Here is a 23,621-nt window from a genome sequence, read left to right as displayed (position 1 = left end):
ATCCAAGATACTGATATACTTCCCGTAACAAAGCAGGCATTCCTTCTTCAACTGACAATTCCACATTTTAGAAAATTCTAAAAAGAATAGCAGTTTAACATGTTTCAGCCAAAATGAAGCCATAAGATGTGCCACGCGCACTGAGGAGATTAAAGCACGCACCCCCAATAAAAGGCAGGTGTTTTATTATTTTGGAGGGGGGGAAAAACCAAAACTACACTGGGATTATGACCAGTTACATCAGAAGTCCCTTTGGGGGGGGGGGGAATACAGAGGTCACAGATTTTTACACAAATTGGTGCCAGAAATGTCTTCAAATAACCGGGAACAAATTGTGCAATTGTGCGGGAGAAGAGGGCATTGGTGGCAGTTGCTTTTTGCATACTTTTACTGAAAGGCCCTGAAGGGCCTTCTTCACAAAAAGGGGAGGAAAGGCGATGGAGAGACCCACTGCATGGGATTTCCCATCCAAAGCCACAAGGCAGCCTTGCTGAGGGAGATACAGCCTTGACTTTGCTTTTGCCTTTCAATTTCATTACTGGGTTGCTGTTTTTAAAAAGGGCCATTACTTATTGGGTCTTTTGCAGAATTCCATGTTTTCCAGGGAACGAGTAACACCTGTGGGGCCTATCTCCTCAAACCCCCAAGTCCCATTGCTCCTGGCTTGCGACTGCCAAGGACTGGGGCAGCTGGGAGTTGCAGTCCAACAACATTGGAAGATCTGTGTGATTTCCCACCAACAGAAACGAACCCCCCAAAAGTAAGACACAGATTCAGAAGCACGGTTCATTGCATGGTGGTGTTATAGATATATTTTCTTCCCGAGGAAAACAAAAAACAATGCTTTACAAAGATCAATTTGGATAACTGAACAGACTGGGTGTTGCTGTAGTTTTAAATTCCAAATATGTGTTTAGTTTCCAATAGAGTATTAGTATCTCCCCGCTCCTGCAAACACACACACACACACACAAGTAAAGCCCAGGGGCTCTTGCCATACAGGGCAATGGATGGATCCAAACTTTATATTGGCACGATGCCCCTCAGAATACTGTTTGGGAAAAGTGGAGGGGGCGAAGGTATGGGTGGCAAAAGAGGAGCCACCCATGCTGCTCTGCAGTGTTACCAAAAACGTAACAGCGCTCTTTCCCACCTCCTCCCCTGCAAATGCACCCCCAAAATAAGCCGCCAGGGCTTCGTCCACCCAGGGGGTCCTCTGCCTTCGCCCGAAAAGCCCTCCAGGCAGTTCCGAAACACCAAGACGGAAAACGGAAGGCCGACGACAATCGTGGCGCTCAACACCACCGGAAAAGAAGGAAGACGGGATGGAGCTCTCTGCTGGCCGTTTTCATTTGCCAACCTGGCTTCCCACAAGGACGCCTCCATTTCAGAGTCAGAGAGGCTGGAAATTAAACCCAGTCAAGGGGAGAGGAACCGAGCCGAGAGCTTGCCCCATGCAAAAAAGCAAAACCTCCCCCCTCAAATTTAGCCACAGGTCTAAATGACTTTGTCCTTTTGGCTCTGGTCCAATATGAGCGTTTGAGGATGGCGCGCATGGCTACCTGGGAGACGCCTGGTGCTCTGTTTCATGTGGGGCTACTGCTATTTTGGACCAAAGAGCCCCCCCTTTTTCTGCCCCACCCCCAAGGAGCGTTCCTTTCTCTGTCGTCTTTGGAGGCTGATGCTCCCTCGACCGGAGGTTGAGGGAAAGGCACACATAGTGGATCAGAGGAGTGGGGAACAAACGCTCGCTCTCCTTCCACGCAGGTCAAGGGGGAGCATGAGGCATTGGGGGGGCCGCTGGAAGGAGAGCACCCTGGGACTGGTTCAGATCCCGCTTAGCTAGGAGCAGAAGTCGGGGAAGTAAAGAAAGTACGTTTCCCATAGACACAGTCGGTCTCCCAGACCTGAATTCGAGAAAGAGCCGCCTAGGAGCCTTGCTTTCAGACCCCCCAAATGTCCCACAACCCAGTTTCTTCCTTTGGGGCACCGAATCCTCCCCTCCTCGCTACCACACGCACACACCCAGCCGACTTCAATTGCATAAAAAGGGTCCCCCAAATTCATCCGGCAAGATTGGGAGTTTCTTTTCCAAACACTGCTACACGGCGGGATGGGGTCGGCGGAGGATGGGTGGCGGATTTGGGCTAAGGGCAAGTGCTTGCTGGGTTTCCACCCTGACGCGCCAAATCTCTACCCCTTCCACCCCCCCCAAAAAAAACTCACAGCTTTAAAGGAAAAAAATAATAACACACTGGCACAACATGTTCCGTGTCACAAGAACATCAACGTTCGTGTTTGCCGCTTCTTCTTCTTCTTAATAGCAAGAGGCAAGGTCAAGCCTTGGGTTTTATGGACCTCCCCGCAACGGCCGAGACCCTTTTTGGGGTTACCAAGAGATAGTCTAATTTTGGGAGAGAACTGGAAAAAAAAGAGTGAGTGAGAGACAGAAACTGACAGGACAAGAGAGAATGTGACAGGAGAAGTCAACACACCCAAAGAGCGCCAACCAACGGCCAAAGATATTCAAGACGCCCGACAGGGAAAGGGGCCCTAGGAAAACCTTTGCGGCCGTGGGCCTTATGGAAACTTCCCTGTCTCCTGTTTCCGCTCCCAACCGACTGAGGGGACAAGCAAAACCAAAGGTAGCACTTATTCCTCACCCTGGGGGCAAAAGGGTCTTACAGTCACTCAGCACATGGCAGAAGGTGGAGTTTTTGTTGTTCCTTTGAGATATTTTTTCCTGGTTTTTTCTTCTTTTTTGCAAAGGGGAAAAATAATAATTAAAAAAATCCATCCAAAGGAGAGCCGGAAAAGGGAGGAGGGCAGAAAGGGCGGGGGATGAACCAACCGCCAGCCGCCAGGGTTCAAGGTGCCGTCTGGAGCATCAAGTTCCTCAGGAGTTTCTGGCGGCCCACCTCGTAATCCTCTTCGTCCACGTTGACCAGCAGCTTGATGGCCTCATGGCCCACCGCTTGCTTGAGTGAGTCTGTGATGAAAACACCCTTCAGCGCCTCCAGCAGCGAGCCATTGATGTAGTCGCGCCAGAAGGCGTCCAGGTACGTGAGCTCCGAAAACTTTATGTCACAGATGATGGAGCCCAGGTCCCGGGATTTCAAGATGGTGTTGGCCTGGCTGAAGCGCTCAAACTGCCGCTCGAGGGGGTCCTGCTTGTTGGAGAAGACGTTCCCCTCCAGGGCCGTCTCGTGCTGGCAGTACTCCGCTCGGACCCGCAGGCGGATGTCTGGAAGGGAAGAGACAAGGGGTCCTGTGAGCTGCGCCCGCTCAGAACGCCCCACGCCGTGGAAAGCGGGTTAGCATCGTCACCGCCGTTACTATCCTATCCCTCCCCCTTTCTCCCAAAAGTGGGACTCAAGGCGGCTTACAAAAAGGGAACTTTCCAGTGCATACCAAAGCCTGAGCACATATGTATACAATCATTTAGTAAGTGCACACTAGCACTAGGCCTCTAACACAACCCCCAATAGAGTAAAAAATTTAAAACATTGCCAGAGTGTGACACTGAAACACAAAGTGCACAAACACCACAAATAGACTTAGCACGGAGAACAAAATGGCACCATACAGTGCTGAGAACCTTACCGCACGTCTGTTTGTCTTTCGGGTCTGGTGTCACCGACTTCCTTCTTTTCCGCTGGTTACTGAGGAGGGCTCTTCCCCGCCCGGACCTCTTGGTACAGATCTGGGGTCCCGAAGAAGAGCAACAGACCAGTGGATGGTGGGGAGGCACTGGAAGGCACAAGAGGGCAGGGTTCAGAAAGCCAGCCTGGCAGCTGTTTTCAGTTTATTTAGGGCAAGGGGAGGGCATACGGTCCACCTGGGCTTGTTTTGGTAGACCTTCCAAAAATGTTTAAACAAAAGCAAACAGAAGTTACTTCTTGGGGGGGGGGGGTGACTTCTTGTTATAAAAAAAAGGCCTCTTGAAAGTCTAGTACAGTCCAAGGGGGAGCAAAATGTGCCACTCTCCCCGCACAAAAAATCCTTTCTAACCCGTTTCTGAGGCTGCATCTGGACTGGAGAAATAATCCAGGTTGACACCCACTATGACTGCTATGGCACAGAATTTAGGTTTCTGAACCACAACATAAGTGCCTTGTGTCCGTGAGGCCTGCCTCCAGGGCAGCCGGGCGCACAAACTGTCCAGGAAACTGTCTCCTTATTTCCTTACGCAGCTGAAAATATAAGGGAACCAGGCAGGCTGTGTCCAAAGCAGAGGGTCCCTGAAATGGGACAAAAAGATAGACCTTGAGGAAGGCAACTTGGGAAAGGATTAGGAAGCAAGATTTAGGCTCTCACCAGATTTGTGTTGGTGGGCAGGAACCTGCTCAGTGCCGCTGTGGGTGCGCGGCGTCACGTAGCGAATGGAGGTCTCTTCCAGGTACTTGTCTACGAGATCCGGACACACTGCAAGAAGGAAGAGGGGCGTGTGAACAGGTTGGGCACGAGAACGATGACCAGGTTTTTGGGATGAGTTAAAAGAAAAGGGTGAATTTGAACAGTGGGTTCAAACGGTCAGAGAACCATCGAACAGGGGATCGCTGTCTGAACTTTCTCTTAAGGGGGGCGGCAGAATGGAAGCCAGTTTTAAACCCCCTTTTTAATCAGAACCTGAGGACTTGAGCAGACCAAGGTGGGCTTCTCTGCTTGGTTGCATGAGCTCTGCGATTCACATACCCCAATTGACTTACCAGCCTTCCTCCGCTTCAAAGTGACGTAGGGCAACAAGTCGTGGCGGGTGATGATCCTCAGCAGCTGCAGCACTTGCCGGAAGTTGGTCTCGTCGCAGCGGCCCTGCCTCTCCAGGGCCAGCAGGAAGTCCCGCCCGCTGCGGATCATCCCTCTCTCATAGTCGTCAATGACGTCCACAAAAAGGAAAGACAGGACCCGGACATCACGGTGGGTCAGGTGGGTGCCCACGATGTCGAACATGCGGTGCAGGCTGTAGAGGCCGTGCTCCCGGTCGCCCTCCTCCTCCGGCCAAGCCTGCCGCCGGCTACGCTTCAGGGTGGCCATCTTGTGCAACTGCCGGGGGCACCCGGCGGAGGGGCCTCCCAGTTTCCACAGGGACTGAGGGGGATGGGGTGGCTCCTAATACTGGGGTGCTGGAAGAAGACCAAGGAGGGATCGGTTAGGAAGTTGGTACGCTCAAAGTTTGGGATGGGGAGATGGAGAGGAAAGAAATAAGACATATTCCACATAGCAAATGTCCAGAATAGGGAGGAAACGGTGCCCAACTCTTCCTGTAGCTGCAGAGAGAGATTTGGCTACCATAAACTGAGCCAGGTTCTGCCAATCTGCTGCCCTCCAGAAGTGTGACCCAAACTGTCCACTTTTGACTCTGGACCTAGCCATCATCATACCTCCCTTTTTCTACTTACTCAGCCACTGGCATGAACTAAGGCTGCATCTGCATTGTAGAAATAATGCACTTTTGACACCACTTTTAGTGCTGCAGCTCCATCCTATGGAATCCTGGGATTTGTCATTTTATAAAGGGCTTTAGCCTTCTCTGCCAAAGAGAGCTGGTGCTTCACAAAACTACAAGGATTCTGTAGGATGATGGAGCCATGGCAGTTAAAGTGGGGCCCAATGGCATTATTTATACAGTGTAGATGCACCCCTAAGGTATCCTCCTCCTGCCCACAAGCTCACATTAGAACACCAGGAGTGAAAAGAATGGTTATTCCCTACCTGCCTTGATTCCACTGGCACAGGAAGAACCGACTGAGTTATACAGGCAGCAACCAGTTGGGAAGAAAGGACCTGGCAGGTGAACCTGGAGACGCCCCATCCCTCCTCTGGGAGACCCCAAGCCCTCCTCTCTTCCGTCTGCTGCTCCATTTCAGAGCCACCTGCCCTACTTCACTTTCGGCACAACTTCCCAATTCTGACCCTGATCCTGGATTATCCCTGTTTACCTCCGACCCAACCAGGCTGGTGACCTAGTTCAGGGCTTTCCTGCAGCTCAGCCATGACCTCTGTCAGAGTGCTAGGCCTGAGTCTTTGGGAGGCCTCCGACTCAAAGACTTCAATCCCAATATAAGCCAAGGAGTAAACAAGTTGTTCAGGTGCATTTTGGGGAAAGTGGAGTGCCTGTGTAAAATGTACAAGGATTCAAATCCAAACACATGCCCACACAAACCTTCTCTGCTCATTTATCTGCCACAGATCAATGAGATAATAATAATAAGACTGAAGCCAGGACTCTTGGGTCACCAGACCAGCCGCCTCAGTCAGACCGCTGGTCAATGTAACCTGCCTCCTCTGACACACAGCTGCTTCCCAAAGTATGAGGCAGACAACGAGAAAGACAATCTTTCCCAGCTATTATAGCACAGATCCTTCTACTTGGGATGACTACTGGCATCCATGACCAATGACCAGTTGTGGATGCCACATTTCATGCCAGGGTTGCAAGGAATCCACTCTTATGTTCCATGTCAAACTCCAAGTGAGCTTTCCAGGGTGCCGAGCCTATTTGGACTTGGGAGGGCTATGGAGGAACTGGACAAGATCCTGAAGTGTCAAGAGATATCAATGGCTACAAATGTTAGGCTGGTCTATGCTGTCGGGTTTCCCATTTCTTTGTATAGTCGTGAAAGCTAAACAACAAAGAAAGTAGAAAGGAAGGGAATCAACTCATTTGAAATGTGGCGCTGGATGAGCGTTTTCTGTGGATGCTGTGGACTGATAAAAAGGACAAATAAATGGGTCCTGGAGCAAATCAAGCCTGAGTTTTCCCTAGAAGCAATATGGAAGCCACCGTCTGGCACTGCTAGGCACACAAAGGCAATGCTCCCCCAGCTAAGGATAGTTCCCATTTCCCCTTGAGGCTCACAGTCTTTCCCACACCTCCTGAGCATAGACACAACATGGACACTGAGACTGAGAAGACAAGTCCCCAAAAGACCAGAGGACAGCACAGTTCATAGATAAAGAACTTTTGGGTAAGGTAAAGGGGGCATAGAAAAGGAATGGAAGGAGGCGGAAAGCATTACAGAAGGATATATAAGGAGTCTATTGGATTTCATCATCATCATCATCATCATCATCATCATCATCATCCTGCTTTTCCCCCAGTCGAGGCTTCATGGCAATGTAGAAAGGTTAAAACAGAGACGGCTTCAAAATCCACATCAAGCAAACGTTAAGAGAACTAGAAACAGTGAAACCAAAGAAACAGTGCAGCACTTTCCCCGTCTTTGTCCCTCGGAGCAGGCAGCCCTCCACGGCCAGAAGGGCATCCGGAAGCAGAAGGACAGCAAGGAGGGCCCCACTCCAATCGCCCCGGGAAGGCCTTCTCCCTGGTTCGCAGCAGAGGTGCCTGTCAGGATGGAGGGACACACAGAAGGGCCTCTTCCAAAGATCTCAAAGCACAGGGGGAGCCACCCTTCCAAAAACCTGGAGCCAATAGGTCATAACCAACACTGTGAACTGTGTCCAGAGCAGCCAATACTTGTAAGGAGAAAGGGCCTGCCGCTGCACACCTTCCACAAAACCATTCTCCAACTGACCCTTGGAGGCTCACACTGAGCAAAGGAGGCAAGGAAAGCTGGCTCATGGGCACAAAGCAACACTCCACTCGGAGCCAATACACTCGTCCCTCCATATACTCCAGGGTCAGGGGCACAAGACCCCTGCGAATAGGGGAAAACCATGTTTTGCCTGAGAGGACCCCTCTCTAGGGACCTCTGGGTCCTCCAGGGCAACTCTGTGGCCAACGTCCGACAGACACTGACCATAGAACTGCGCTGGAGGAGCTACAAAGGCCTAGGAGAGTGTCCTCTCTAGGGATCTCTAGGTCTTTCAGTGCAGCTCTTAGATAAGGTTGACCATAGAGTAGCACTGGAGGAGGACCTAGAGATTCCTAGAGAGAACATAGTAAACAAATCCATGAATAATCAAATCCCCAAATAGAGAGGGATGAGTGTATATTGAGACCGGTTGGTTTGAGTCCGACCAAGCAGTAGCCCTAAAGCCCCCAAAGCCAAGCTGCCCTTCCCTGGCCCAGACCTAGCCTCTCTGGCCTGGTCAAGAGGGCCTTTCCGGCGGAGAGAAGGTGCCTCCTTCCTTGCAAGCCTTCCATTCCTTGAGGGCTCCAGAAAGTGGGTCAGGCAGCTCAGGTCAGTCAACAGGAAGGCAGCCAAGCCTCTGCCTTGCTCTGCTTATGCAGAAAGCAAGGGAAGAGGAGTGAATCAGCAGGCGGGTCATGGCAGGGTTCACCCACAGACTGACCTTGCGTGGCCTGGCTTCTCCAGGGAGGCCTCTGGGCCAGGGCTAGATCCAATCTTCCAAGGCTGGGGGGGCGCAGAGGGCCAAAGGCAAAGATGCGGAGGAGGCCCTGGTCCACTCTGTCTGCCTTTTGAGGGTCAGAAAGAAGAAAGGAAAGGAGTCAGAGCCTCTTCTTGGCCAATGGCTTCCATACAGAGCTGACTGGGTCTCCAGGGCTGAGAGTGAGCTTTCCAAGGGCCCTCTCCCTCTTTCCCAGCCTTTAGAAAGAGGCTCCAGAAGGAAGAGGAGGAGGCTAGGAACTGCCCCCAAAGCTTCTCTGCCAAGGCCCAGAAGGCCTTCTTCCTGCCCTTTCACAAGGCTGGCATAGAGCTGGATGCTCTGGAGATCCTGACTGACTGGACTCTCAGCTGGCAGGGACTGAGGGAGCAGCCACCTTCCGCCTGGCACCAGCCTCCCCCGGATGGGCAGGGCTTGGGGGGAGCTCACCCTCCTCTCCCTTTCCCAGCTTTGGAGGAGGAGGGGCCCAAAAGAGGGGCGGGGGATAGCCCCTTCCCCAATTGGGGGGAAGGAGGGTCCCCTCCTCAAGGGGGGAAGGGGAGGGGAGGGGGTCCCAGCCTCCTGTCAAAACAAAAGGGGGAGACTCTTCCCCCTCAAACGAGGGGAGTCCCTTGAAGGCAGGGGACTTTCAAGGGGGGGAGCCTCACCCCATTTGGGAGGGGAAAGGAGGCGTCCCCGGGCGGGGGGCAGCCAGGCAGCCAGCCAAGCGGGGGCTTTCCAGGGGAGGGAGGGAGGGGGCCTGGAGTCAGGGGGGCGGAGAAGGGGCTCCCCTGCTTAGCTTGGGGGCACCCCCAGCCCCCTTCCCTTCCCGGGGCCTGGCTCACTCTCTTGGGCCGGGGCTCCTCCTCCTCTTCCTCCGCCTCCTCCTCTTCAGGGCCTCCGACGCCGCCGCCATCTTGCCTCCATCCGTTCCTTTGCTGCTGCTGCTGCTGCTGCTGCTGCTGAGGCGACAGGAACATCCGGGACACCGCCGCCGCCGCCTCCCCTCCCCTCCCACATCCGGGCCCTTCCCAGCCCCACTTCCGGCTTCCGGTCTGCGCCGGATGACGTCGAATCCCCGCGACGGAAGCTTCGGAGGAGTTGTTTGGTGGCCTCCGTCTCTCCGGCCATGGGCTCCTCCAAGCGGCACCGAGGCGAGGCCTCCGAGGAACAGCCGCCGCCGCCCGCGCCGCCTCCTCCTCCGCCGCCGCCTCCTCCTCCGGGGGCTGCCCTCCCTCCGGCCCAGGGCTCTTCCTCCTCCAGGCACCGGGAGCACAAGAAGCACAAGCACCGGGGCAGCGGAGGAGGAGGAGGAAGCGGAGGAGGGGAGCGGAGGAGCAAGAGGAGCCGCAGCCGCGGAGAGAGGAGCAGCCGAAGGAGCGGAGCCGGAGCCGGAGCCGGAGAGGCCTCGGCCGCCGCTCCTTCCTCCTCCTCCTCCTCTTCCTCCCGGCGCCTGAAGAGGGAGAGGCGCGAGGAAGGCTACGAACAGGGGCTCCCTCCGCCTCCTCCGGGGGCCTCCTCAGGTGGGCAGCAGGACTACGACTCCCAGAAGCCTCAGGAATGCATGGCAGCCCAGAGAGGGAAGGGGCTGCCCAGGGCCTCCCAAGGAGCCCCTTCAGCCCTCAACCAGCCCTGGCTCTCCCTTGCCCCATTGGGTCCCAGGCTCTGGAGCAGCTCTCCTCCTCCCTGGAAGGAGACTTAGGCCTCAAAGGGGCAACAACCTCTCTCTGCCTGACTTAGAGTTAGAGCCTGGCTTTGGTCCTGACAGTTTTGGGGCCCTTTTCTGGTTGAACCCCTACATCCCTCTCCTTCTTTCCAAACAGCTGCCAGCTCAAAGTCGGCCTCAGGAGACGCTTCGCTCAGCATTGAAGAGACCAAGTAAGTGGCAGAGAGCTGAATGCTCTTGGAGAGAGAGAGAGAGAGAGAGAGATCGCTGGAGACGCGAAGGTCTCTCCTTTGGGGCCCTTTAGAGAAGCCTCCTCTTGTGTGGAGCTGAAGCACTGCCTTCCATGCCCTCACAAATGCCTGGCTTGATGCTGCAGGAACTGGAAGGGATCTGAGGCGCTGGAAGAAGACTAGTTTTCAGTGTTACCAAGAGAGAGCAAGAGGCTCCTGCTTTTGGTGCTTGGAAGGCTCTAAAAGGCCTTCCTGAGACTGCAGTGGCTGTGCTCCGTATGCCCAACTCCATGCATCTTTGCAAGGCTTGCTCAGGGCTTGTGGGGAGGGTTTCTGTGCCGCTCTGGATAACCCTGTGCTTATTTCCCTTCCTCTCGACAGCAAGCTCCGAGCAAAACTTGGGCTGAAGCCTCTGGAAATACATTCCATCAAGAAAGGTGAGTCCCATCCCATCTTCTGTGCCTCTGGAGAGGATCGTAGCAGCCGAGAGTTGGAAGAGACCCCAAGAAGGGCCCTGATCCAGTCCAGCCCCTTTATTCTGCCATGCAGGAAATCTCTATCAAAGCAGCCCCATTGACAGGTGGCCATCCAGCCTCTGTTTAAAGGCCTCCAACTGAGAGAGACTCAGTTGGAAAAACAGACTGGGAAGGTTTGCTCCAGTGCTTCATCCTCTTGGATTCTCAATATAAAAGCTCTTTGTGGCACCCTCCTTCTTCTCCAGAAACTGGCAGCAAGGAGGATCCGGTGGCAGCCGAAGTCATTAACCCCATCGTCCTGAAGCAGCGAGAGGAGATCAGGGAAAAGCTTGCAGCGGCCAAGGAGAAGCGCCTCCTCAACCAGAAATTAGGGTACGGTTCCTAAAAGAGTGGGCTACCTGTGGCCCACAGCCTCTGTTTTTCATGCCTCCGCTGCTGCTGAATTTGCCATGGCAGCAGAGGGCAAAAGCCACTGTCGTCTGTCTCTGGGAGCAGTCATCCCAGCATTTGGAAGCAGGGGTGTTTCATAAGCTTCCCCTCTCTGGCTTTCTCCCTTCAGGAAGATCAAGTCCCTTGGTGAAGATGACCCCTGGCTGGACGATACGGCCGCCTGGATCGAGAGGAGCAGGAAGCTCCAGATGGAGAAGGAGATGGCCGAGAAGAGGGTGGGCAGTGCATCTGTCTAACTCTGGGTTGGGATTTCCAACACTGTCTGGCTCTTGTGCCATTCATTCTCTTCTCCTTTGGCTGCTTGGGCTCTGATGGCCCATTTTCCTTTCTGGGCCTAAGGGGGAGTTGGCGCTTGTTCATAGCCCATGACGCAACCTTAGCCCAATAGATGAAGACCAGGAGCCATGTAGTCACTGGGCTGCAACTCATAGCATTCCTAGCCATTGACGTTGCGAGGAGTTTCAGTCTAACAACATGTAGAAGGTTAAGCCTAGACCCACTATTGGTTACTCAAGTCCCCACAAGCGGCACTGGAAGGAATTAGGCATCCTTATCCATTCAGAATCCCATGGAGGGAGGCAACTCACTTCTAGAGCAGTTCTCTTTCTGTCTTTTTGGCCAAATTTGCTCTTACAGGGAGATCTATACAGGCAAGTAGGTGAGGGCCCAGGAGGCATGTGCCAACCATGGGATTCCCATCCCTGTGCCAGGACTTTTAAAGCCTTTCCTCTGCCCTGGCGGTTGGCCCCATACCTCCCCCCTCAGCCCCAGTCAAACTCCAGCTGTCTTTTCCACTGTGCCCCATCTAGCCGTCTCACAGTATTTCATTTCTCTTCTCCACCATCCCCTGAATCAGGCCAAGCTCTTGGAAGAGATGGACCAGGAGTTCGGCATCAGCAGCCTCGTGGAAGAGGAATTCGGGCAGAACAAGAAGGTGAGGAGTGTTTGGGGGAGCTGTTTGTAGTTACGCACAAAGATGTGTGATGCTAAATATGGGAGAGAAGATCTTGGTTAGTGGGGCCTGCCCAGTCAGGCATGAGGGTCTGCACTTTGCAGCTGTTGGTCTCCTCAGGGGACTTTGCCTGGCTCCTCTGCCTATTCCACTTGGCAACAAGGAATCTGTCTCTCTTCCTCCTGAGAAGCACTGGGGATAGGACTGTTGTCTGGGCTGCCCCAGTACCCACTTTTTGTTCTGTTTCCAGCAGGTGAACTACAGCTCTCGTGATCTGAAGGGCTTGACAGTGGAGCACACCATAGATTCCTTCCAGGAAGGAGAGACGGTCATTCTGACTCTCAAAGACAAAGGTGAAGCCTTGATTTCTATTCTGGGTCAACACAGTTAGCTTTCAGGGAGTTTGTCCCTTTGTGCTTCTCTGCATGGCTGCACACCTCAAAACCTAATTTGCCAATTTACCAGATTATGCCTCTTTTTGTTCTGGATCTAAAAGGGCCAAATAGATTCTAGAAACAGACTTCAAAAGCTTGTGACAGTGTCCTCTTTTATTGGTTTTCCCCTTTTAGGTCTTCTATGCATTTGTTCTAAAGTGGTTCAAACCTATAAAGAGTTAGCCTGCATTGTAACAACAACTTTTTGGTTGTTTGTAACCTAAGACTTAATATACACTCTTATCTGTATTTGTTTAAATTTTTTTAAATCATCTTAAGGAGTCCCACTTTTGGGCAGAAAGGCAGGAAAACCATAGTTTCTGGCACTTAAAACATGAAAAGAAAAGATCATGGTATTTTTAATCCCACTCCTTTTGCCTTAAGCTCCACTCACCATTGGAATGTGGCCCCAAGAATGTGAATTTGAACCCTTGGGTTGAGCCTTTGGCCCCTTGATGCCATTGCCAATATCCAGGCCTCGTGCCGTAATGGTGGACTAACAGCTTTCAGGAATGCATAGTATTTGGGGAAACAGTGCGCGGTAGCCATGCTAGCCTCAAAGTGTGACTGTTGGTGTCTCCTCAGGTGTTTTGGAGGAGGAGGGAGGCGACGTCTTGGTGAACGTCAACATGGTGGACAGAGAGAAGGCCAAGAAGAACGTGGAGCTGCGTAAGAAGAAGGCGGAATACAAGCCCTATGAGGAAGAGGAGACCGTGGACGACATGGTGATCGTAAGGGAGCCTCCTTTTCTTTCTGGCTCCTGAGCGCAGACAGGGATTGAGAGGGACTGTCAGGACTAGTGGCAATCCTCCTTGGACTCAGCCCGTTAGGCTTCTGAGGATTAGCAGAAAGCTTTATTGGGAAGTCAGAAAGGTCTTTCATAAAAGGTGAAGGAGAAATGGTTCCGTCTTCCTTTTAAGAAACTGAGGTTGCCTGTCGGACTGAGAAATACCGCAAGGGGCACCATAGGCCACCAAAGCCAACCTCTCCCTCTCAGTGCAGAGAAAGAGAGCCCACTACCAGCGGTGTCATGGGATGTGTGTGTGGACCAGAGTGAATTCTGCCTAGAAATGGACTGGCATCCAGGCCACAGCCCTGGGATGGGGGGTTCCTTTGCCACCCTTCACCGTATTCATTAGTATTCATTCTACTAAGCCGTTCTCTCTTTCTTTTTCCTTTTTGCCACTTCCAGTTCAAACGCAAAGGCGTCCTTTCCAAATATGATGAAGAGATCGAAGGGGAGAAGAAGAAATCCTTCAAGCTGGACTCGGTGGGGATGGCAGACGGGTCCTGGGAGCGAGAGCTGCAGCAGATTCGGGACAGCCTGCACAACCGGGCCCAGACCCTGGACGTGCCCAGCCTCCGCCTGGCCTCAGAGTACTTCACCCCGGAAGAGATGGTAGGGTTAGACCGTGGTTCAGTGCTCTTCCATAAGGACATAGAGAGGGAGGGGATGGGGCTTGAAAGATGGGCTTGAGTGGTATCTTCAATTGCCAGCCACCTTTGAGGGTCAGGTCTCTGGCTGCGGTTTCGCCAGAAGTGGTAGTTATTGGGAGTTGGATTCTGGCATTAGAATGACTAAATTATATATATATATATATATATATATATATATATATATATATATATATCTCAAACTAAAGTAGGGGTAGGAAAGAGTCTTATGGGTTTCCCAGTGTTACTGAATTGTGCCTCCTAGTTTCTCTCTTGCCAACACAGCCACTGGGTGAGGGATTTAGTCATATTTGAATGTCACAGAGTTCCCAATACTGGGTCCAGTTTAGCTCCATGGATTCAGCTCTCAGCCTTCTTCTGATGCCTTGTTACTCCTCTCCACAGAATGTCACTTTCAAGAAGGCCAAGCGGCGGGTGAAGAAGATCCGCAAAAAGGAAAAGCCGGTGAAAGCTGATGACTTGCTTCCCCTGAACGATGAGGGCGGCAGTGAGCGGGATTTTGGCTCCAGGTAAAGCCAGAGGTGCAGAAAGCACGCAGTCTCCTGGGCTAGAGCTTGTCTTGATCTCTCCTCTGCAGGGCGTTTTGGCTTGTCTCCATTTAAATGTCCCACCTGCATTTCTCTTAAATGTCCCTGTGCCCCTCCAGGATCCGTGGCCGAGGGAGAAGAAGAGTGGTTCCAGAGGAGGAGGAAGAGGATGAAGAGGGATACACAGAATACAGCCGGAATGGAGCAACAGAGGAGCTGCCCCCGTCAGATGACGTCCGAGTGGAGAGAATGGAGATCAGCAGCGATGAAGGTGAGATGGTGGTATGGAAAGTGTTTGGGTTCAGGGCGCACTATAGAAGGCGAGAGAAATCAGATTTAAAGAGTTGTGGGATGGGGACGTCTGGACGTATTTGGCCAGAATCCTGTTAGAAGCCAAGATCACTAAATTAAGATTGTTGTACTTTGGGCATAACATGAGAAGGCAATGATGTTTGGTAAAGTAGAAGGCAGTAGGAAAAGAGGAAGAGCACATTCCAGATAGCTAGACTCCATCAAGGAAGCCATGACTTTGTAAAAGCTGAGCAGGGCGGTTGGTGGGAGGGTGACTTTGACACATCTTGTTCATAGGGTCGCCATAAGTCAAAGTCAACTTGATGGCCATTCACAACCATTAAAATATTATTAATTAAAAGTAATGTATTAAAATTAATAAAATGAACTAAAACAAAAATGATAAAACTCTTTTGATAGTAAGAAAGAAATTATAATTATTAGCACAGGCCCCCACTTAGGGTCAAAGAAGAATTCACTTAAATAGGAGAGAGGAAGCCATAGTTGAACAGCCATCGAAACAGAGGTTTCTTATCTAAAATCTTTCTTTCCTTCCTCTCGCCCCCCAAAAACCTTGTGCAGAGGATGGAGCCCAGGGCCCCGATTCCCCAGCCGCCCTGGAGGAAGACGAAGCTGAGCAGGAGCTGCAGAAGCAGCTGGAGAAAGGGCGGAAGCTGAGGCAGATCCAGCAGCTGAAGGACAGCGGGGAAAAGGTGACGCCTGGGGAGAGGCCAGGGCTTGGGAAGGTTACGTTGTCCTGGATTGTGAACCCCTACACTTCCCTGTGGGCCACTCCACTGTCGTCCACCTGAAGGCTTTGAGGGCAGTCTCTGGATCAGGTGGGCCCTTCCCATACCTCTCACTCAGCCCTATGTTGCTTAATTCCACCCTTCACCTGCCTTTCAGGTCATAGAAATAGTAAAGAAACTGGACACTGGCCGGAGCCAGGAGGATGACGATGAGCTGGAGAGGAAAGGGGCCATCGTCTTCAATGCCACCTCAGAGTTCTGCCGGACGCTGGGCGAGATCCCTACCTATGGGCTGGCCGGCAACCGCGAGGATCAGGAGGAGCTCATGGTAAGGAGAGAAACAGAATGCATGCACAGGGGTCTGGGCTGGAGGGTGCAGGGTGGACTGTACACTTGCTTTTGAGGATCGAGTGGAAAGAGATGGGCATTTGCCTTGAAAGTTCATCTTGTTCAATGGCAGTCCAGGTATCTGTTCCTGGGAGCCAAATAGCAGGGGAGAGCTCTCCCCTTCCTTCCCATTTCCGCAGGACATCCCTGAGGCTTCTAGTTGGCTGTTGGAGATGAAGTGGGACCCACTCCCCTACCCACTAGATCTTCATGCCCTCTCCTGTCCTTTTCAGGATTTTGAGCGAGATGATGAGCGGTCAGCCAATGGGGGCTCAGACTCGGATGGCGAGGAGAACATTGGCTGGAGCACGGTCAACCTGGATGAAGAGAAACAGCAGCAGGATGTGAGTCGGCAAAGCCTCCCAGAGGGAGAGAATGCTTGGATGACCACTTCTAGGGGATGCTTTACTGGTGGATTGTCTCAGGGGTTAGACTAGATGACCCTGGATGTCAGTGAATAATCTTGAGCTGCATAATGAATGTACTTTCTCTTTTTTCTCTTCCCATCCCACCTCGCTTCTTCTGACCCGCAGTTCTCCGCTTCCTCTACCACCATTTTGGACGAAGAGCCCATTGTCAACCGAGGTCTGGCTGCTGCCCTCATGCTTTGCCAGAACAAAGGTGAGAGCAAGAAACAGATGGGTCAAGGTTGCCGTAAGCCTGTCTGGCATGTTGGCGGGTGGACTGAGGGACTGGCAGCCATACAGTGTCCCTGCACTAGTGCTCTGGCTTCCCTTCAAGAGCCATCTTGAGTCCAGGTTGCTCAGGCCATTCTCTTTTCTTGCTAGGCTTGCTGGAGACCACGGTGCAGAAGGTGGCAAGGGTCAAGGCGCCCAACAAGTCACTCCCATCGGCCGTCTACTGCATTGAGGACAAGATGTGAGTGGGTCAGCAGGAAGAGAGGTGGAGGGTCCTGCCTGTTTGGTGCCAAAACTGTTCAGAAAGCATAGATCTCACATCTCTAGGACTTCTGCTCAGAATCAGAGCATGGGTCCGCTTGGCTTCTCTCTCGTGTCACCAGACATGCCTGGGAAGGCGGTGAGATTGAGAGAAAGCTTTCCTTCACAGATCTTGGAGTCCAGGCAGGTTCCCTAGCTTTTGGAGAAGGTGAGACATACAGTTACAATATCTGGGTCGTCCTCTCTCCCCTCCAGGGCCATCGACGACAAGTACAGCCGGCGAGAAGAATACCGGGGCTTCACCCAGGACTTCAAGGAGAAGGATGGCTACAAGCCAGATGTCAAAATAGAATATGTGGACGAGACGGGGCGCAAACTGACACCCAAGGAGGTATGGCAGAGGCGTCCCCAATAATTTTCCTGAACATAAAATGGCAGGTGGTGCAGGAAGCTCCCAAAACATAGTGAAAATGCCCTCTGTCCCCAGAGGGCATTGGGGACATAAAGATGTTAATTTTCGGTTTGCAGGAATGCAGTCCCACTAGGTCTCATGGGGGCTAATATGGCCCCCTAGGGTTTTACAGTCGCCTACCCCTGCCTTAGAGTCTTTTAAGCCTTGATGGGGCTGTTCCTTTTGTCTGTGGTTTTGGCCCATTGTGTGTGTTTGCTCTCATTCCAGGCCTTCCGGCAGCTCTCCCACCGCTTCCATGGCAAGGGCTCCGGCAAGATGAAGACAGAAAGGCGCATGAAGAAACTAGATGAAGAGGCGGTGAGGAATGGGGGTGTGGGAGGAAGGTCACACTGGCCAAAAGGAGGGATTCACACACTTTGTGTTTGCTTCATTCACAGTGTTAGAGTTCACAAATGCAAATCAGTGGAGTAAGGAATTGAGGAAGGGGACCCTCCTGCTGCTGGACTGGGACCATAGACCAAAACCTTTTTCCTTCTGGCCACTCTGACCCAATAATTGTGTTTTAGCTGTAGTGTGGTGGTTAACTCTGTTGTGAATGGCCTTGGGTCCTTTGTTGGGAGAAAGAAAGGAATGCCTTGGGACCATCTTTCAGTGACCACTGCCATTTCCTTTCCCCTCAGCTCTTGAAGAAGATGAGTTCCAGTGACACCCCTCTGGGCACAGTGGCTTTGCTGCAGGAGAAGCAGAAGGCCCAGAAGACTCCGTACATTGTGCTCAGCGGCAGCGGCAAGAGCATGAATGCGTAAGGACATGATGGGGAGAAAGGGCCTTGGGGCAAGGAGTGGGAGGCAGATGGGTCTACTCTGCAAGGTTATACCAGATCAGAGAAGCAGAGAAGTGGCCTGTCAGATGTTGAACTGAATCCTCCCCACCGCTGTCAGTGCTAGGAGTTGCAATCCAGCACTTCCTCCAAGTCTAGGCAGTCCTTAGTAGTAACTGGACAAAGGGGGACTTTGTTGACTGTTGCTTCTCTCTTTCCACAGAAACACCATCACCAAATAGATGGCTCACTTGGAGGGAAACACTTCATTCTTCTGGGGATTATTTCAAGCCACGGAGGATTTGCATCCTTGTGGGAAGAAGAGGAGAAGGGGCTCTTTCCACCTGCAAGTCTTGGGACTGCCATTGTCTCCATTCCTCCCCAATTTCAAGGGTGGAGGGAGTATCTGTGTATATAGTTCTGGAGCTGAGTTTTGAGCACCTTCCTTCCCCAGCCCCACCAACCGTCTTCTTTTGTATCTATATGTGATATTGCTGAATTAAAAATTAGCTGCTCCCTGCCTAGTTTGTCAAGCCTCTTCTTTCCACCACATACTGAAATAAGAAACATGTTCTGGTGCTACTACACAATGGTTTCAATCCTGTATGGCAGTTACAAATGTATACCTTCAGTTACATAGTCAGTTTTTAAAATCCTCGTCCCCCCTTCTAAGCAGGCAAAGGGAAACCCTTACCTTCTAGAGCTGCCATTCTCTTCCCAGCCAGAAAGATTCAAAGCTTTATGAGAAAGGAAAGGTATGAGGACTTGGCAGATCATAGTTTCCAGGAACTCCTGAAGGCAATGCTTCCTTGGCCAAATATTCCACCAGTCTGCGAGTCCCTAGGCTTGGAGCACACATTTATTAAATAAGGCAGAAGAGAGAAGGAGAAGGGACCTGGAGTACAAAGTCAAAACGCTCTTCAAAGAATGAGCCAAGGCCGCTCCTGACTTTGCAACAGCTACTCAGAATTGCTGAAGTCCAGCTTGGCCTCCCCAGAAAACATCCAAAGGGGATGATGGAACATCTAGTCCAGGGTAAGAGTGAGAGGCCGAGAGGTTTGATCAGTCAGCTCCCATCCTGGATGGGTCAGGCTCCCAGGCTAGTTTGGGCTGCTCTGCTTTACTTCTCATTCTCTTCCTCTTCCTCCTCTGAGTCACTGCTGTCTTCGCTCTCCTCGTAGTCGTAATTGACCCGGTTGGTGTTCACAAACAGGTCAGCGTCGTCCTCAGAGTCTTCCTCCCCGGCTGAGCGCGGTGGGCTTCGTGCCACGTCCCTGTTTTGGGGGGGCGGAAGAGGCAAGATGGGTTTAGGGTTTATTCTGAAATTATTACTCCTCTGGTTGTCAAAGCCACACGCAACCGCCAAAAAACATGGGACACCCCAACCCAGCCTTCCCATATGCAGCACTGGGGGATTTGATCAGCAGTCAAGGGGTTGGATTTGTTTGGGGGGCCTAATTCTAGCACTGGCTGTGAGAGAACACTGGATCCCATCAGCAAAAGGGCTGGGATGCTTCTCTCCGGCATCATTTAGCTCCGAAAGAATTGCTGGGGAGACACCCAGTTCTGGATTGAGACAACTTCCAACACCAAAGTCACCCACGGATCGTTGGAAAAGTTCTGCCACGGTGCTCCAAACATTATTCCAGACCATCCCAGGGGCAGAGCCCTTGTACTTGCCTCTCTTTAATGGCCCTGTGAGTCCCAGCCACTTCGTCTAAGAAGGCTTCGGGCCTGTAGGAGAAAACACAAAGCCGGCTCAATCGCTCCCTTTGGAGAAACAGGTGAAATGGGCAGAGATGCTAGCATTTCTGGACATTTTTGAAGTCACTGAAGAAAACCTCCTCCTCTTTTTGCAGGGGAATTAAAATTAAAACTACAAAATGACCCCTCTTTCCAGACTGAAAGTTACTTGATTTCGTCAGCAATGTTCATATACAAAATTTACACTGACATAACATAATCATGACTGAGATATTAAAAGTACTGTTCATTTGGAATATAATTGTTGTTGTGTGCCTTCACGTTGTTTCTGACTTATGGTGACTCTAAGGTGAGCATATCATGGAGTTTCTTGTCACAAATTTTTTAAGGGGGGGCGGGTTGCCATTACTCTCTGATGGAGCTGAGAGAGTGCAACTTGCCCCAGGGCCACACAGTTTACGTGGCCAAGCTGGAATACAAACCCTGGTCCAACGCTCTAACCCCAACACTTACCAATAACCTTCCTTCTTCAGGTAGCGCACGTGGTCTTTGTAGAGGACAAAACTGATCTCTGCTTTCACTTTCTCCCCTTCTTCTATGGGATCCACCAGCAGGAAGTCACCTGGGAAAGAGAGGGTTGTATAAAGTCACGGAGGGCCATGTACCACTTCTCACATGGGAGGCAGGACACTTCACTTTACTGGGGCACATGAGACAAGAGGGCACAGCTACGTTCAGTTTCTGTTCATGGGTTCCTTCTAGTTATTGATAAGTCTGACTACAACAGGCCACTGATCTGATCCAACACGACTCTGGTTACGTCCCAAAAGGAAACCCAAAAGCTGATGGTGCGCAAATGCTGGGGCGTGTTAAGGCAAGGTTCTCCTGCCCACTCACCTCTTTTGATCCAAATATTCTTCCTGAATTTTGTGGGCATGCTTGCAAGGAACCGCGTCCCCTCGGGGGTCTCCACCTCATGGAGGTTGTTGCCTGGGGTTCCCAGAACCTGGAGATGTGGGAGGAGAGAAGGGGGAAAGCACCCGATCAAAATAGGGGTCACAATGCCATCAAATTTCAATTCAGGGCCTGGTTTTGGTTGCTGCACTGACCACTGATTCTTGGGATTTCCCTTTACATATTCCTTTGTGTGTGTGTGTGTCTTTATTTTAGGGGATTACTACATAGGTCCGTATTCTTTTCCTCAATGACCAAAGCCCTCCTCAGACTCACTGTTTTAACACCTGCAGAAGCTAATGGGATTTTTAATAGATTGGTATTGCAGTTTTTAATGATGTAGGTTGTTTCGTTTTGTTTTAAGGCAATACCATTTTCTTCACTCTGCTTTCATCCGCACCTGGTTTTAGCCCCAGCGTATGTAAGGCCTCAAATTCCTCTTCTGGGGAAAAATATTAAGGGGGAAATAACATTTGATGGATCGGTCTGCTCACCCGGACAATCTGCTGCCTCTCGGAAGGGACCACATGCTCCTCCAGGACCTCCTTCACCACATGCTTGCGCTTGGTGGCTTGCGACATGATGCTCTGTCAGCCCAAGGTGGAAATGCGCCTGCAGAGGTTGCGTGCGATCCAAGGAATTGTTTGCAGAATGCGACTGCGCTCTCAGAAGCTGCAAGGAAGAGGCAGATATGCTGACGGAGAGGCCACACAGAGACCTACCAACATACAAGGGGAAGCTAATGATAGTTCCCAGTCTAATAAGCCAACCTCCTTTTGGATTGTCTCAACATAGCGTTTCCAAGTTAAAAGGCATTCAGGAGTGGTCTGCCATGCCCTTCCTCTGCAAAGCACTACAGGCTGAGTCTCCCTCCTTATCTGGAGTCCTGAAATCCTCCAAAATGGCAGAGAGAAGAGATTAGATGGCTCTTGGAGTGCCTTCTATAGATTTACAATGGGGTGAACTCACTAACTTAAAAGACAAAGATGGAGAAGACACTGAACAAAGACTTCATAAGAACACCCTTGTCTTTGAATGGAGAATACCTTTCTGCCTTTCTCTACTATCTTCTGAGTAGAGTAACAGAAATCACAAAGGAGGAAGAGACTCCAAGGAGGGCCCTGATCCAGTCCAACCCCATTCTGCCATGCAGGAAGTCTCAGTCAGAGCACTCCCATTGACAGATGGCCATCCAGACTCTGTTTAAAGACCTCCAAAGAAGGAGATTCATCATCTCCAAGGCAGAATAGTCCACTACTGAGCAGCTCTTACTCTCAAGACGTTCTTCCTAATGTTGAGGTGGAATCTCTTTTCCTATCATGTGCATCCATTGCTCTGAGTCCTATTCTCTGGAGCAGCAGAAAACCCGCTTGCTCCATCCTCAGATTCTTAAACAGGGCCATACAGCATCTCTTAACTCTCTCTTCTCCAGGCTAAACATGCCCAGATCCCTAAGTCTTTCTTCACAGGGCTTCATGGTTTCCAGACCCTTTGCCATTTTGGTGACCCTCCATTTTGGAAGCGAGGGATCCAGACCTGTTTCCAGGGACAGCCGGCGTCGTCCGAGTTCGAGGGCCGTGGATCCAGTGCTGCTGCTTTCGCTCCCTGGGACATTCACAGTTTGGGAAGAGCTGGGGAAGAAAAGAGGAGGTCAAAACGGTCTCTTTGGGGGCTGCTTCTCCCCTCAAACAGAAAGCAGTCCAGTCTCACAGCCAACTGTGATACGACGACCCTGACAGGTGGGACGAGCACTAACCCTCTGACACAACAATCCCATAGTTTGGGACTAGACCTTTCCCCAAGGACACAACAACCCTGCCAGGTAGGACCTTCCCCAGGCACCCACAACCCTGTAATTTGGGACCAGGGCTTCTTCTCCCAATGGCACAACAGCCCTGCAAGGTTGAACCTCTCCCAGAGACTCTGCCAGGTAGGGCCCATGACCCAACAACCTTGCAATTAGGGACCAGGGCTTCTTCTCTCAGAGACACAACAGCCCTGTACTCCCACAATGACCACCAACCCCTGAAATCTGGTCCCTGACCTCCCCATGATGACACAACAGCCCTGCCAGGTGGGACCAGAGGCGAGGCTTCCTCCATATTTGCCCCCCTTCCCCCCATAAAAAACCCAGCCCCAAAGACCTGCTGGAGAAAAGGCGCCTTCTTCCTCTCGGCTGCCGAGACAGAAGCACGAGATGCGGCACTTCCTGCTTCCGGCGCCAGGGAGCCCCACTTCCGGCTGCAACCTCCTAAAGGTCCCCCCTTTGCTCCTCCTCAGGGCCGCCTCACAATAGTTCCGCGCTCACAATAGTTCCGCCCTCGAGGCCAAAGGGCCATAAAAAGAAGGGCTTAAAACCCTAACAGGCTTTTTTGAGATATTCTCTTGATTTAAAATTATATATATATATATATATATATATATATATATATGTATGTGTGTGAGAGAGAGAGAGATACTTATTTAGTTATATACCCCACTCTTCAGCAAAGGCTATCGGAGCAGCTTACAATTCAATTAGACATTATATATATATATATATATATATATATATATATATATATATATATATGATTAATTATATATATATTATATCATATAAATTATTATATAAATTATTAATTATATATATTTTTATATAATATAAATTATTATATAAATTATTTATGTAATATAAATTACTAATATAAATTATATATATAGATATATAGATATATACACACACACACACATATATATATATTTATTGGTTTATTGAATTTAAAAAACATACCTATTAAAACACGTATGTCCAAAATAAACATAAACAAAACAACTGTATAAATTATATTATTAATACAGTTGGTTTGTTTATGTTTGTGTTTATTTTGGATGTATGTGTTTTAATATGTATGTTTTTTAAATTATTTAAATAATAATAATAATA

The 23,621-nt window shown here is 50.9% G+C and overlaps 3 protein-coding genes across 4 annotated transcripts; 1 reads left to right on the top strand and 2 right to left on the bottom strand.

Annotated features, from left to right (window-relative positions):
- Positions 1–149: 149 nt before the first annotated feature.
- DEDD (death effector domain containing) lies at positions 150–9,301 on the bottom strand. Its single transcript, XM_089483523.1, has 6 exons — positions 9,135–9,301; positions 8,257–8,380; positions 4,710–5,123; positions 4,318–4,425; positions 3,604–3,750; positions 150–3,244 (listed from the first exon to the last, which is right to left on the bottom strand). Exons 3-6 carry the CDS (start codon positions 5,032–5,034, stop codon positions 2,868–2,870), a joined length of 957 nt encoding a protein of 318 aa, XP_089339649.1. The 5' UTR covers positions 5,035–5,123; positions 8,257–8,380; positions 9,135–9,301; the 3' UTR covers positions 150–2,867.
- Positions 9,302–9,333: 32 nt separating this feature from the next.
- SART1 (spliceosome associated factor 1, recruiter of U4/U6.U5 tri-snRNP) lies at positions 9,334–18,557 on the top strand. Of its 2 annotated transcripts, none has more exons than XM_089483522.1 (20): positions 9,334–9,812; positions 10,113–10,167; positions 10,567–10,622; positions 10,907–11,033; positions 11,221–11,326; positions 11,968–12,045; positions 12,317–12,416; positions 13,083–13,228; positions 13,690–13,896; positions 14,337–14,461; positions 14,599–14,750; positions 15,353–15,483; positions 15,677–15,847; positions 16,140–16,250; positions 16,440–16,527; positions 16,695–16,785; positions 17,061–17,196; positions 17,485–17,574; positions 17,898–18,019; positions 18,261–18,557. In XM_089483522.1, exons 1-20 carry the CDS (start codon positions 9,419–9,421, stop codon positions 18,277–18,279), a joined length of 2,505 nt encoding a protein of 834 aa, XP_089339648.1. In that variant the 5' UTR covers positions 9,334–9,418; the 3' UTR covers positions 18,280–18,557. The 2 variants fall into 2 exon arrangements, with proteins under 2 accessions (XP_089339648.1, XP_089339647.1); XM_089483521.1 differs by having other exon boundaries at positions 12,314–12,416.
- Positions 18,558–18,874: 317 nt separating this feature from the next.
- Positions 18,875–23,051, bottom strand: LOC149302178 (putative RNA-binding protein EIF1AD). The gene is made up of 7 exons (XM_089483524.1): positions 22,840–23,051; positions 22,232–22,326; positions 21,190–21,367; positions 20,639–20,747; positions 20,255–20,363; positions 19,718–19,771; positions 18,875–19,311 (listed from the first exon to the last, which is right to left on the bottom strand). The coding sequence occupies exons 3-7, from the start codon at positions 21,274–21,276 to the stop codon at positions 19,158–19,160; spliced, it is 513 nt and encodes a 170-aa protein (XP_089339650.1). The 5' UTR covers positions 21,277–21,367; positions 22,232–22,326; positions 22,840–23,051; the 3' UTR covers positions 18,875–19,157.
- Between the last annotated feature and the right edge of the window lie 570 nt (positions 23,052–23,621).

Source organism: Sceloporus occidentalis, unplaced genomic scaffold (genome assembly GCF_023333645.1).
Source record: "Sceloporus occidentalis isolate IW3139 unplaced genomic scaffold, rSceOcc1.0.p SCAF_20, whole genome shotgun sequence".
NCBI lineage: Eukaryota > Metazoa > Chordata > Lepidosauria > Squamata > Phrynosomatidae > Sceloporus > Sceloporus occidentalis.
The sequence above is the reverse complement of the archived record's forward strand: the minus strand, read 5'-3'. Positions and strand labels throughout refer to the sequence as shown.

Bases quoted from the DNA above. Each gene is read 5' to 3' on its own strand.
- DEDD (XM_089483523.1), bottom strand. From the start codon at position 5,034: ATGGCCACCCTGAAGCGTAGCCGGCGGCAGGCTTGGCCGGAGGAGGAG. The intron at 4,426-4,709 runs GTAAGTCAATTG...TCCTTCTTGCAG, and splicing joins TTTGAAGCGGAGGAAGGCTG to TGTGTCCGGATCTCGTAGAC. The intron at 3,751-4,317 runs GTGAGAGCCTAA...TGTGCCTTCCAG, and splicing joins TGCCCACCAACACAAATCTG to TGCCTCCCCACCATCCACTG.
- SART1 (XM_089483521.1), top strand. From the start codon at position 9,419: ATGGGCTCCTCCAAGCGGCACCGAGGCGAGGCCTCCGAGGAACAGCCG. The intron at 13,897-14,336 runs GTAGGGTTAGAC...TCCTCTCCACAG, and splicing joins ACTTCACCCCGGAAGAGATG to AATGTCACTTTCAAGAAGGC. The intron at 16,251-16,439 runs GTGAGTCGGCAA...TCTGACCCGCAG, and splicing joins AAGAGAAACAGCAGCAGGAT to TTCTCCGCTTCCTCTACCAC.
- LOC149302178 (XM_089483524.1), bottom strand. From the start codon at position 21,276: ATGTCGCAAGCCACCAAGCGCAAGCATGTGGTGAAGGAGGTCCTGGAG. The intron at 20,748-21,189 runs GTGAGCAGACCG...CCACATCTCCAG, and splicing joins AGAGGCAGCAGATTGTCCGG to GTTCTGGGAACCCCAGGCAA. The intron at 19,312-19,717 runs GCAAGTACAAGG...CCCCCAAAACAG, and splicing joins CACAGGGCCATTAAAGAGAG to GGACGTGGCACGAAGCCCAC.